This window comes from Chelonia mydas, chromosome 12 (genome assembly GCF_015237465.2).
Source record: "Chelonia mydas isolate rCheMyd1 chromosome 12, rCheMyd1.pri.v2, whole genome shotgun sequence".
Classification (NCBI taxonomy): Eukaryota; Metazoa; Chordata; order Testudines; family Cheloniidae; genus Chelonia; species Chelonia mydas.
Genome location: NC_051252.2, coordinates 17,943,518 through 17,956,579, shown reverse-complemented (window position 1 = coordinate 17,956,579; position 13,062 = coordinate 17,943,518). Strand labels below are relative to the sequence as shown.

Sequence of the window (13,062 nt, the reverse complement as noted above, 5' to 3'; positions counted from 1 at the left end):
ACTGTTGGAAGCTGCTTGCCTCAGCGGTACCAGTTGGGTGACTTGAGCTCATTCTGCTGCCGCATGCCACTGCGTGACAATATTAAAGGCAGAGCCACCCCTAGACCTGCTCACTTCTTTCTTACAACCTGAAATGGTCATTGGAACTCTGTTTTATACCAGAACAGTTTTAAATTAATCACTGCTTCGCTTGGGAACCATATAGGAGGTTCCATGTGGTCTCTTTGGGAAAGAGAGAGATTGTGTGTGTGTGTGTGTGTGTGTGTGTGTTTAAAAAAAAAAAAGGACATGTTTCCCCCCTCCCTCATTTTCCCCCCCATCCTCCCATTCCTGGTATCGAGGTATACCCCAGTCACCAGGTTTCAAGTCATGTGCTGCTTGCTCCAGGCCTCTGCCAGTGAGTGATCCGCACCGTAGCTCCCTGAAGTGCTTGGGGAAAGCACATGTGAAGGACTGGTGCTAGATTTGCAGGGTGTTCGAGCCTAGGATGAAGAAGGATAGGGAAGCTAAACTGAAGCTCCTGCTGACGGAGGCGGCTCTCAAGCTACTGTCAGAGCTGTCCTAGTCTTACTCAGTGTCATGTGCTGCAGCTTAAGTGAGAGAAACACCTGCAGATATTGGCAAATCCCAGCACTGTTCTCCCTTACCTGTACCAAGGAAGAAATACAAAGCTTCCAGAGAGGAAACAGTCAAGGGAAAGTTTCCACCCTCTAAGTCTGGGAAGAGGGTCAAGAAGGAGTCGAGTGGAGTGCGCCGAAAACATCGAGTAGAGTGCGCCTGTCAGACCTCTTTCTGATTCCATGGTCACTGGGATGCATGTATTCCTACCCACCAATTCCTTTGATACGAGGAATCCTCAGGAAGATCAGACAAGATGCAGACCTAACAACAATAGCCCCAGCAAGGCCCAGGCAGTTTTGGTATTCCAACCTCATGATCCTGTCAGCATGGCTCCCCGATTGTGTTCCTGATACAACCAGATGTGATCACGCAATTGGAGGGACAAATCTATACCCGAAGCCAACATCCCTGCATCTCACAGCCTGGATGCTGGCTGGCTGACATCCACTAACAAATTCTGCTCTCTAGCAGTTGAAAACATCCTGGCTTGCAGCAGAAATGACTCCACCAGACTTGCCTGTCCCACTAAATGGAAGAGTTTCTCCATCAGGGCATTAGATAATCATCTACCTCCCTTTTAAAGCACTGCTGTCTGACATCATAGAACTGGAAGGGACCTTGAGAGATCATCTAGTCCAGTCCCCTGCACTCATAGTAGGACTAATTATCTAGACCATTTTTGATAGGTGTTTGTCTAACCTGCTCTTAAAAAATCTCCGATGATGGAGATTCCACAGTCTCCCTAGGCAATTTATTCCAGTGCTTAACCACCCTGACAGGAAGTTTTTCCTGATGTCCAATCTAAACCTTCCTTGCTTCAATATAAGCCCATTGCTTCTTGTCCTATCCTCAGCAGTTAAGAAAAACAATTTTTCTTCCTCCTCCTCCTTGTAACAACCTTTCACATACTTGAAAACTGTTATCATGTCCCCTCTCAGCCTTCTCTTTTCCAGACTAAACAAACCAATTTTTTCAATCTTCCCTCATAGGTCATGTTTTCTAGCCCTTTAATCATTTTTGTTGCTCTTCTCTGGACTCTCTCCAATTTGTCCACATCCTTCCTGAAATGTGGCGTGCAGAACTGGACACAATACTCCAGTTGAGGCCTAATCAGAGCGGAATAGAGTGGAAGAATTACTTCTTTCGTCTTGCTTATAACAATCCTGCTAATACATCCCAGAATGATGTTCTCTTGTTTTGCAACAGCATTACACTGTTGACTCATATTTAGCTTGTGGTCCACTATGATCCCCAGATCCCTTTCTGCAGTACTCCTTCCTAGGCAGTCATTTCCTGGACTACATGCTCATCTGAAAGCATCTGGACCTCTCCATCAACTCCGTAAGAGTATACCTGGTGGCTATCTCTGCTCACCATCCTGTACTGGGAGACCAAACTGTCTTCTCTCATCCAAGAGTGGATAGATTTCACAAAGCTCTCATTCATGTCATCCCACCAAAGAGACTCCATTGTGCTGAGACCTCAACATTGTTTTAACAGGTTTGGCAGGAGCTTCCTTTGAGGTCTTGGTGACCTGCTTCTTGTACCACTTTTCCATGAAGATTGCCTTCCTAGTTGCTGTAACATCAGCCAGAAATATAGGAGAGGTTCAGGCCTTTATGGAAGGACCACTTTGTGTTATTCCACAAGGACAAAGTTACATGAAGACCTTGCCAGAAGCTTTTACCTAAAGTCATTTCTGACTTTAATATAAATTGGATGACCCATCTACCTGTCTTCCTCTCCAAGCCTTGCATCACATGAGCAGAAGCTAAACTTCACACCTTGGATGTCAGGCCTCTTTCTTACTATCTGGACAGAACAAAGCTGTTGAGAAACTCTCCTAGATTATTCATAGCATTTGTTGATAGAATGAAGTGACAACCAATCTTCACTCAAAGGCTGTCAAAATGGGTCTCAGATTATATTAAGACATGCTACATGGTGGGCCACTTAGACCCATCTGGACAGTTTAGGACCTATTCCACCAGAGCTCAGGCTGCCTCATTGAAAGGTGTCCTTATTTTGGAGATTTGCAAAGCAACTACGTGGAGTTCAGTTCACACCTTCACTCAGTATTACTGCTTGGTATAGGGCTCCAGATATGATGTCCACTTCAGTACAGATGTCCTGCACTCACTGCTTCAGTAGGCTGAGTACCCACCTCCATGATGAGTTATTGCATGTGAGTCACCCGAAGTGGAAGATATGTAGACAGTCACGCAAAGAAGAAAGAATGGTTTGTTACCCTACAATAACTGGTTCTTTGAGATGTTTGTCCATGTGTATTCTACAACCCAGCCTCCTCCCCACTACAATGGAGTTCCTAGCAATCTAGATCATCTTTTAGCGAAGGAACTGGAGAACAATTGCAGATGCCCTGCCCTTTATGACCTCAGCCACAGGGTGTGCAGGGCACGGGTACGGCCCTAATGGACACTGCTACTGAAAAGGTTATGATTTTGTGTGCATGGAGCACATGCACACCAGAAGAGGAATACATGCCAACAACACATCTTGAAGACCACATTTACTGTAGGGTAGATAACTGTTCTTTGGCAGACATTCCAGAAGGAATGTAATTGCAAGTATATGGATAATTTGCAAGGTACACATAGGCAGTAGCAGTGTTTTCAAGTCAACTTATCTTTAGTCATACTAAAATACTGGTTTTATTAACAGTTCATATTTGGTAGAGTCACTCATAAGTGCAACAGTTTTTTTCATTGTAAAACATACTTTCTGCAATGTCTGCTTATTCACATTACTCACCCCAGAATCTTCTTTAAACCAATCCCAGTGTGTCAGTGTTCCTCTCTGTTCCAAGGTTTCATCCTATAGATTCAATTTCATTTTACTGTTATCACCCACTTCAATAAGTAAAATTAACTTTCTCACAGAAATAGTATTCCAGTCTGATGATGATTTGATTTGGTGTCTCATTATTGATTTGTAGTCTGGCTTTCATGTTGAAAAAGATCAAGTTCCTGGCAGACCCATTACTGTAACAACCTCTAATCACCTGCTTTCTACCCAAGCTCTGTCACTCAGGTTTTAGTAGGAGATACTTCTAAAGGTTTATTATATCAGACATTTTTCATCTCCACATTTTATATGGTCAGAACACCTCACATAAGCAATTACAAACAGAAAATATCTTGTCAGTGAGTGAACTCCTATTGATGCCTGAACTGCATCTTTGTGTCTGTGAACCAATTCCAAAGGTAATTACTGTATTTCAGTAACAGGACAATGACATTGCTTTGTCCAGGCAAAGAAAATAAATGCAATTGATGTTCTGAACCCATAATCCACTAAAAGCAATTTCTACGAGTTTGCTTCTGACTTTTGATATGAGAGTTGGGGTAATGATAGATTTAGCCGTGTACATAGCTATCTTACTATCCATTAATCATCATATCATATGGCTGTCTGAATCATTATTATCCAAGTGCAGTACACAAACCTTCAAATTACCATGTTTTCATTGATAATATATCTCTTGTAGAATACAGCTTCCTTTCATGTGTGTGACACCTGTTTCTGTCTTTCACCACACACTGAGAAATGGGGCACATCTCTCTCATTAACTCAGAATATCAAACCCTTGGTTGCATGGTGATTTTTAAAGATAAGCTTCAAATCTTTATTCAAAAACTTTGTTGAACATCCTAAATCACAGACATGTATTTGTAAGTCTTTAAAAGTCAATATATTTTTTATAGTTGAAAATGACTTATCCTGCCATACGTCCTGACTATGAGTCCCTTGCCACACTTGATGACATAACTAGCACAAAAGGGAATCAGGAAAATGTTCCTGGTTACTGACATCTATGGTGTCAGGGTGCTACTCAGAACTTGGCAGGAAAGTGAAGGAGGAATGAATGACTTTATGTTCTGAACAAAATATCTGAAAGTGCACTTGTATTATTGAAGTCAGTGTTTCCCGTAAGATGAGGCATGCCTAAAGGACTACCCTCGGTGTGGAGACATGGATATATCTCTCATTTGTTTTCTAGAGTTTCAGAATTCATTTGTTTAAAAAGTCTCTAGTTATAGTTGCAGAGAGAACTTTCAGAACATGAAGTCAATGTAACTGATGCAATGCAGTGACATCTGTATGAGTTTGTAGAGTCTGAAACAATAGCTTTGAGGTGTGTATTGTCATTGGAATGGGCTTTAAGTTAGGTGCCAATGATGAAATTTTAAGTGTCAACATTAACAATATCATGGCTCATCAAAGCATGTAAGAAAGAACATGATGTATCCTATTTTGAAGATCTACCTCAGCATTTCCCAAATTTGGGGCATGGGGATGAGGGGCTATAAGAACTATTTGTGGGGTGTGGGCAAGGAAGATGTACACACTAGGATGTCTGAACTTTCAGCAGTACATGGTGGAGTTGCAGGGTTGGGGCATATAAATGGTTTCATTTTCCTGAAGTGGGGACTCAGCATTCAGAAGTTTTGTAAACAGTGATTCAGTCTACACGCATACACAGAAACTGTGTGAATAATTTAGGGTTTTAAATGGAGACTGCAAAGCTTTTCAATTTGTACTGTGGAATCACTCTTAAAACAGAGGCAAACATGAGTGAGTTTGTCTTGAGTTTATTTGAATTAATAACTTGTAATTTTGACTACCGGGGGAGGCTGGGGGTTTGAGACTGCAAGTTTGTTTTTTTTTAAAAAGTCCAGTATACCCATCTGCTAATCATTTGTTGAAGGTGGTAACACGCAGCTCATGTACTATGAGCCCATCTTTGCCCAATGTATGAGTAGGCATTATGTACAGATTCTCAGTCTTGTTCTACTTCTTTTGCACTATTCTGGGGGTGTAGAGGGGAGTGGAAAACAGCTACAATTTCCAAACTAGGGTTCCCCCCCATGTAGGAGGGCCCCAGTAGGCATATAGGTAGCTCCTATACTACTCCCTCCTTCAGGCCCAGCATAAGGCTTATGACTGGTGTGAGGAATGGGCCTGGTCAAGATGCCCTGCACACTTATCAGTCACAAGTTAGCAAGTGGTCCCTTGGGAATATTTGTCAGATGGTGGAGTGTACAGCAGCTTATTGCTGGCACAGAAACAGCCAGAGAATTGGGAAATTATAAGCAGTTTCCTTTCCAATTCCCTGCTACAAACATGGAAACTCTGAGAGAACTAAAACAATATTTCTCTTCGAATTATTATTAGCATTCCTCTTAAATATAACAATACAAAGGCATACACAAATGGAATATCAGCGCTACATATCAAAAGGTGGGCACCATTAAAAGTATGTCTCTTTGCTTCATGTTCAATTATTGGCTGAAATAAACAACATCTGTCTCAGCCTGACTGAATTTATGAGCATATGAAAAATCAGACTTAATTGTTAGGTTATAAGTCTAGTATCTGTCTTTTATATTTTTAGTAACTATAACTTAAATTTCTCTGTAATGAAATCTTACACCTAGTAGAGGAAAAAAACCTTTATTTATTTATTTATTTATTTTTTGAGAGACATTCCACTAAGTGCAAAATCTTGGATACTTGTTTTATATATTGTCCTGTTTATGTATGTAGGTATGGATATCAGAACTAACTTGAAGGAGGTTGCTCTTTTGTTACTTTATATGTAAGGCCTGGAAAATTGTATTCTGAAGGGCATTGCTCAAGTTTTTAGCCTTTCATAGAAAACACTTTTAAATTAAAACGGCATATGTATGACACAGGAATTTTGAGGCATTTCATTTGTGCCAGACCCAAACATAGCTTCCAAGTTTCAGTGAAGTCTTGATATTAAGTTTCTTATAGAGAAAGAAAAAGTGATACAGTCATCCAAATTTAATAAAATCTGAGTACCACATTATATAATGATTTTAAAAAAAAAGTTAATTTAAAAAAGGCTTGAACAATAAACAGTGAAGTATCAAAATACATTGTGATGCTCTACTGATGGTGTAAAAGTGCCATTTTACTGATTAGTTACATTCTTGAATACAGGGCCAGCAATGCCTTTTCAAGAACATATCTGAAAGATGTCAGATGTAAATTAAGTTGAGGCTAACTAAACAGTAAACACAAGCTCTTATTTTGTGTTCAATCTGTAAAGTAGAAGACAGGTGACTCAGTCCAGATGAGTTCCAGTGAGCAAATAATGTCATTCTAATTTATACTGTATTGTAATGGAAACATGCCAATTTTTATAAGCAGTTTTAATATTCCATTAAACAATCCAAATATAATTTGCTTTTAACATTTTATGCTTTTTATGACAGTTCTTCTAAAAGAGAGACAAGCAAGGGATCAACTTCTGCTGGTGGGGGAGATGCTTTCGAGCTTACACAAAGGTCTTGCCCAGACCTGAGAGAGAGCTCAGTGTAAGCTCGTAAGCTTGTCTGTCTCACCAGCAGAACTTGGTCCAATACAGGGCCGGCCCCAGGCACCAGCGTTCCAAGCAGGTGCTTGGGGCGGCAGTCCGTGTGCCATTACGGCATTTCCTCGGCGGTGGCAATTCTGCGGCAGCCTCCCTCTTCAGCCGCCTGCGGCGGCAATTTGGCAGTAGCTTCTATCTCTTCAGCCACTCACGGCGGCGGCAATTCGGCACGATGCTTGGGATGGCAAAAATGGTAGAGCTGGCCCTGGTCCAATAAAAGCTATTACCTCAACCATCTTGTCTCTCTAATATGCTGAGACCAACACTGTATACAGGTTCTTTTAAATGGCAGCTAATATTGATAGCAGTATCTGTATGGTGAAACTGTCACTTTTTTCAGCTATGCCTATACAGTACAGTGCATTTTAAACACCAACTCTTCCATTTTCCCTTTTTTTGTGACTATGGATACCAGCCTTCCCTGTTTTTTATGGAGAAGGATAATATGCAAAATCATTAGGGATAACAGGCACACCTTAAATAGTGTGTTCAGTACCAGATATCATGTGCTATCCTGTCTTTCCTTTAAATAAATAGATATGAGTAGTCATAGTTGAAATCAGTGTGATTAACTGCTGATTAGTGAGAGTCAGGAGGTTATAATCTGGTTATATCTGAATAAAGTGGACTAGTTCGGGAGGTTTCCAGATACAACTTTTAAATCTCTTGTCAATTTGTTCTCCTTTACCACGGTGAATTCTCTTCCAAGAAGAGACTGTATAGCCTGTTATTCCTACATTGCCTGTTGAGTCATATTTATTCTCCCTGTTCTGGGCCATTTCTTGACTCCTAATCAGGCTCTACACTGCAAAGCAATGTAGAATATATGTCCAGGTGTAGGAGTCTTGCTGGCATCACAGAAATATCACAGATAGATGCTCTTATCTGTGAAATTACAAGTTTTAAGACTTGTGAATGTGTTTATATAAATAGACTGGGTACCATTAAATAATTTGAGGATATGTTGTATTCTAAACAAAGTATGTATGAAAGTTGAATACAATGGTGAAAGGTGAATCCCTAAGAAATACTTGCTAGAAATAGACTTGTGTATTTCATCCTCTCTTCATTCCTTCACTATCGTAACTGGACAGAGACTCTAAGCCCTAAAACTACTTTTATTGAGTGTAATGTTACGGGATGCCTGCCCTAGAGGGCCAGAGCTAGTCAAATTTATTTTAACTAGTGACAGCAAATACCACTTTGTGCTGAAGGAACTGTGCTTAGTAAGAAAACAGGGTAGCTGAGTAATCCTACTTCCCAAATTGACCTAGCAATACAGTGTCTTTTCATATTCATTATTCAGTTAAAGACTGTAGGACTTAATTGTCTCTGTAAGATGTAAAATAAACCATTTTCCATCTCCTTTCTAATGGTTTGCAAATGCTGCTTCCCTAAGACCTAAGGCTGAATGTTGAACAGAAAAATATGATTGATTCCATAATTATTTTAATTAAATCAGAACAGCAAAATAATTTTAAATGTTAACTGACTTTTTTAATATCAGAGGACAGGTAATGTTTTTTCAGTAAAGGTCAGTGATATAAGAGGAAATTCATGGGGCAAGCATATCTTCCATGTAAATGGCACATGTACAACAATACTATTTTACAACCCATCTCCTAAAACTGTTTGTTCAGTACTACTTTCAGTTTGCATAAAATACACTGTGGGAATCTGAACAAACTCCATCACAAAGTAAAATTGGTATAATAGCATCTTGTTGACCTAGTTATTGATGCATTTCTTGGCAGCCCAAGTTACATAAAAATGATCTTTCTGGGTTCTGTAGGGGTATTGTATCAGACCGTTTTGTTTTAGGAAAGTGCACTTTTCTTGTCTTCTAGTAAAAAGCATATGTTCTGTAATCCAGAATCCTATATAAACATATGTAGTTAAACTCAAAAGGAACCACATGATGTTTTTTCTCCAGCTATCTGGCCAGGTAGAGGAGAACTATGTTATTAAAAAGTTCTGTTTCGTACATTTCAAAAGGTATGTGTTTTTGTAATGTCCTATAAATAAATATTTTCCTTCTTATATTTCAGATGGATTATCCATGCTATGAAGTATGAACTAAAAATCCGTGCTGGGGATATGCCACCCATGGATTTATACCAGCTGTCGCCTAGTGAAGTGAAGCAGCTTCTGTTGGATATTCTTCAGCCACAGCAGCAAGGGAGGTAATGAGATCTGAGTTTGTATCTCATGCCGCTGTTCATAATAGATTGATTGCATAATCTTTGTGTTTCTGAAATAATTTGTATGCATCTTAAATCACTAGGTATCTGCAATCAATAATGTTTCAGTCATACATTATGTATAAGGCTGTGAGACAGTCACGGAGGTCATGGAATTCAGGGATTCCGTGACTTTCTGGGACCTCCATGACTTCTGCAGCGGCTGGTGTGGCTGGCCCGGGGGCCGCTTGAGCAGCTCGGGCAGTCGTACCAGCTGCTGCTGAGGCAGTCTCGGGCCACCGCACCCCATCATCCCCCAGGAGCAGCAGCAGAAGTTTGGGTACATATGGGAGGAGGTTGGGGCGTGGGAGGGGGTGAGGGCTCTGGGCAGCGCTTATCTTGGGGGACTCCCCGGAAGTGGCAACATGTCCCTCCCTCAGCTCCTAGCTCTGTGCGCTGCCTCTGCCCAAAGGCATCGCCCCCGCATCTCCCATTGGCTACAGTACCCAGCCAATTGGAGCTGCGGAGCCAGTGCTTGGGCAAGGGCAGCACGCGGAGCTAGGAGCTGAGGGAGGGACATATCGCCACTTCTGGGGAGCCGGGTAGGGAGCCCGCCAGCCCCACCAACCCCCCAGCACCTTCAGGGGTCCAGGGCTGCGCACCACTGCCCCCCACCCTGCAACACCAGCGGGAGAGGGGGGAGGTCCTGGGCTGCTCCCCCCTAGCACAAATCTGGTCCCAAGATTTAGTCAGGGGTATATAGTACAAGTCATGGACAGGTCACGGACTGTGAATTTTTGTTTACTGCCCATGATCTGTCCATGACTTTTACTAAAAATACCTGTGACTAAAACATAGCCTTAATTATGTATACAGAGGTCGTGAAGACACACATTGATTTGTTTGTTCTTTTAGCTGTCTGCAATTTTTCTGATTTTCTTTTACGTCTAGAATCCTGCCCTATTGCCCCATAATCCTTGTGTGAAACTTCACAATAAAGTAATATTTGATACCGTAGACATTCGATGTGTAGGATTTTCCTCACCTAGCCTGACACTAGGAACCAAACAACATCCCAAGACTAGTTACTTAAGGAGTTTTCACCAGTCAGAGCAGGGTTTATTGACTGCTTGTGGATCTCCTTCTGAGCTGTAATTATTCCTTGTTTAAATCCCCTGTCTCCTCACCATCCTCAAGCTCAGGTACATTGTCTGACATGTACCATCTCCTTCAAGGCTGTAGCACTGGTTTTTATTAGCTGCCAGAGAGAGCATTTTTAGTTGGTGCATCACAAATGAGCAGGATAGAAGCTGAGGGCATTATCTCCATGCTGGTCACAAATTGATGTGGGAGACCGAGGTTACAAATTTCCTCTTACAGGCTGTGTGTTAGTTTAAATTTTTGCAGTAAGGCTTGCTTACCTGGCTCATAATTTCTATAGTCCTTCTGGGCCATGGGTGACAGTCTTCCCTGTCAGTAAAGGAGATAGATACCATACATTCACTTCACAGTTCACCTCCAAAGCATATAAAAATACATCTATGTCATTCACATACCTGTAGCAAGGTAACCATTTAAAATCTATGCTGCCTCCTAAGGCTGGTGTTCGGTCTCTGTCCCCACTTACCAAATTGATAGGCACTGACTGTGCAGTAGCTTCAGGTCCAATTCATATCTTCATAGCTTCTTTCTCACATCCTGCTCATGGTGGTGCTGTTTCTACTCATGCTGGCACTGCACCAGCTCCAGTTTCTTTTCTTCCAGCTGCAGCTTTTCCTTCTCTAGACTCTGCTGATTCAAGGAACTCTTAATGGCATCTGGTTGTTTCTTCAGTCACTGTATACATCATCATCTACACCAGGGGTTCTCAGACTTTTGTACTGGTGACCCTTTTCACATACCAAATCTCTGAGTGCAACCCTTCTTATACATTAATTTAACAGTTCAAAAACTCTTTTGTGCCCGACTTCCGCCTGAAGCTCCAGCATGCCTGGAGGGAGACTTCACAGGGCTTGTTCCCTTAAGTTCTCGTGACTAGGATTATCTCTAAAGCCATTGCCTGCTTTCCTGCAGATATGTATAACCACCCAGAATTAAATAAACTCTTTGATCCCAGATAGCTACCGCATCACAGTAATCAAATAAACAGAGGTGTATATGTAATATTCATAATAATAATACAGATATCTCTTTCGTTCTTCACAGAGAGTAAAGGTAACCGAAACTGGTGGCTATTCCGTTACTCTGTTCAAACACTCAAAATGTTATAAGGTGGGAGTGTATCTTAAATGGGGAGTTTAAGGGTGTAATAAATTTTCTAACAGTAACAGGACCAGCTCGTTCAATTATAGAAAACTATTCAGCACAGCACTAATTAAAATTTAGGTTACCTATACAAATTGGATACCTATACAAATAATTCATAACATTTAGTTTTCTGACTTCTCTGCCGCCAATGTCTGGCACATGCATACAGGTTAGACATAGTGCTCTCCTAAAAAAGACTTGTTAATTTTTAATAAAACAGCTATATCTTTGAGCTGAGAGATAAAGTATGAAATGAGGTACCTGGTCCACTATTCATTTTCTTCTGCACTCCTTTTTCTTAATATTAAAATAACTGAGGAAAACAGCACCTACCCTCAGAACTTAGTTTGGTTTCTCAGGAAAGCTTTCTCAGTTCAGTACAGAGAGCTTGTTCAAACTCCTGCTGCATGGGAAAAGATTTTCTCCTTCAAAGAGAAGACCTCTGAAGACTATACTGCTGCTAGGAAAGAATTTTTTTAAATAAATACTTAAATAGAAGTATTATAAACTAACTATGAAATATTGCTACCATAGACTGTAATTTTATAAACTGAATTTACTCATTACAACCATTACCAGTTCTCACAGTTTTGTTGCTAGTCTTTCAATGTTTGTCTTTCTTAAAGCCCCAGCCCTGGGAGTCGTGTTTTTTTGTAATAATCTCACCTTTCTTTTTAAAAAGACCATAAATTTGTAGTCCTTTATAATTGCAAAGAAAAGTTTGAAGATATGATCCACTAAAGGCTCAAAAACTGAATGACAAACAGAATCCAAAATTTATTATCCTTTAAAATCTCATGATTAAGCTCATCTCATAATTCTGGGGGATCGGACTCATGATTTTTCAATGTTTGTGGTTGGCAATACTGTACTACACTAGTCTACTAAACCCTTATGATTTTTTGTTAAATTAACAAACTTCATAAATGTAGGTTTCTTAATTTCTTTAAAATTACAAATGCTGTAAAGCACTGGACATTTGGGATAAAGCACCAACAAAATTTCAGCTTACCAACTTCAATTTTTTTTAAATTACAACGTGCAAAAATGTTTCTTCAACTTAGTACACTTTTTGCACTCTTATTTGGAATTGCAGGATTTAATATGGAAGCTGTACTAGCACCGTAAATTGTATTACATACAGTAGAGGGGACAATAAAGGAAAATTTATACTGTAGTTGTATTAGCATGGATCATGGTTTCTTCTTTATGCAATGTGTATACATTTTGGTGACATACACATGTGCCTGACAAATTATATCTCCGGTAAATTAAATGGCAAATTTGCTTTCCCTAAACATATATATGTTTTCTTATGTATTATAGGTGTTCTGTCAAATTCTTCCCTAGTGCCTGGTAACTTCATTGACTTTTTTCAGAGTAACAGCCGTGTTAGTCTGTATTCGCAAAAAGAAAAGGAGGACTTGTGGCACCTTAGAGACTAACCAATTTATTTGAGCATGGAGCTCACGAAAGCTCATGCTCAAATAAATTGGTTAGTCTCTAAGGTGCCACAAGTCCTCCTTTTCTTTC

At 40.4% G+C, this 13,062-nt stretch overlaps 1 protein-coding gene across 8 annotated transcripts in view; it reads left to right on the top strand.

Annotated features, from left to right (window-relative positions):
• The window catches only part of PHKB (phosphorylase kinase regulatory subunit beta), a 222,832-nt gene that overhangs the window by 196,828 nt on the left and 12,942 nt on the right, over positions 1-13,062 (top strand). For all 8 annotated transcript variants that reach the window (XM_043526045.1, XM_037877750.2, XM_043526046.1 and 5 more), the window contains one exon: positions 9,091-9,225. In XM_043526045.1, coding sequence (XP_043381980.1) covers positions 9,091-9,225 — 135 coding nt within the window. The remainder of the gene's footprint in view (positions 1-9,090; positions 9,226-13,062) is intronic.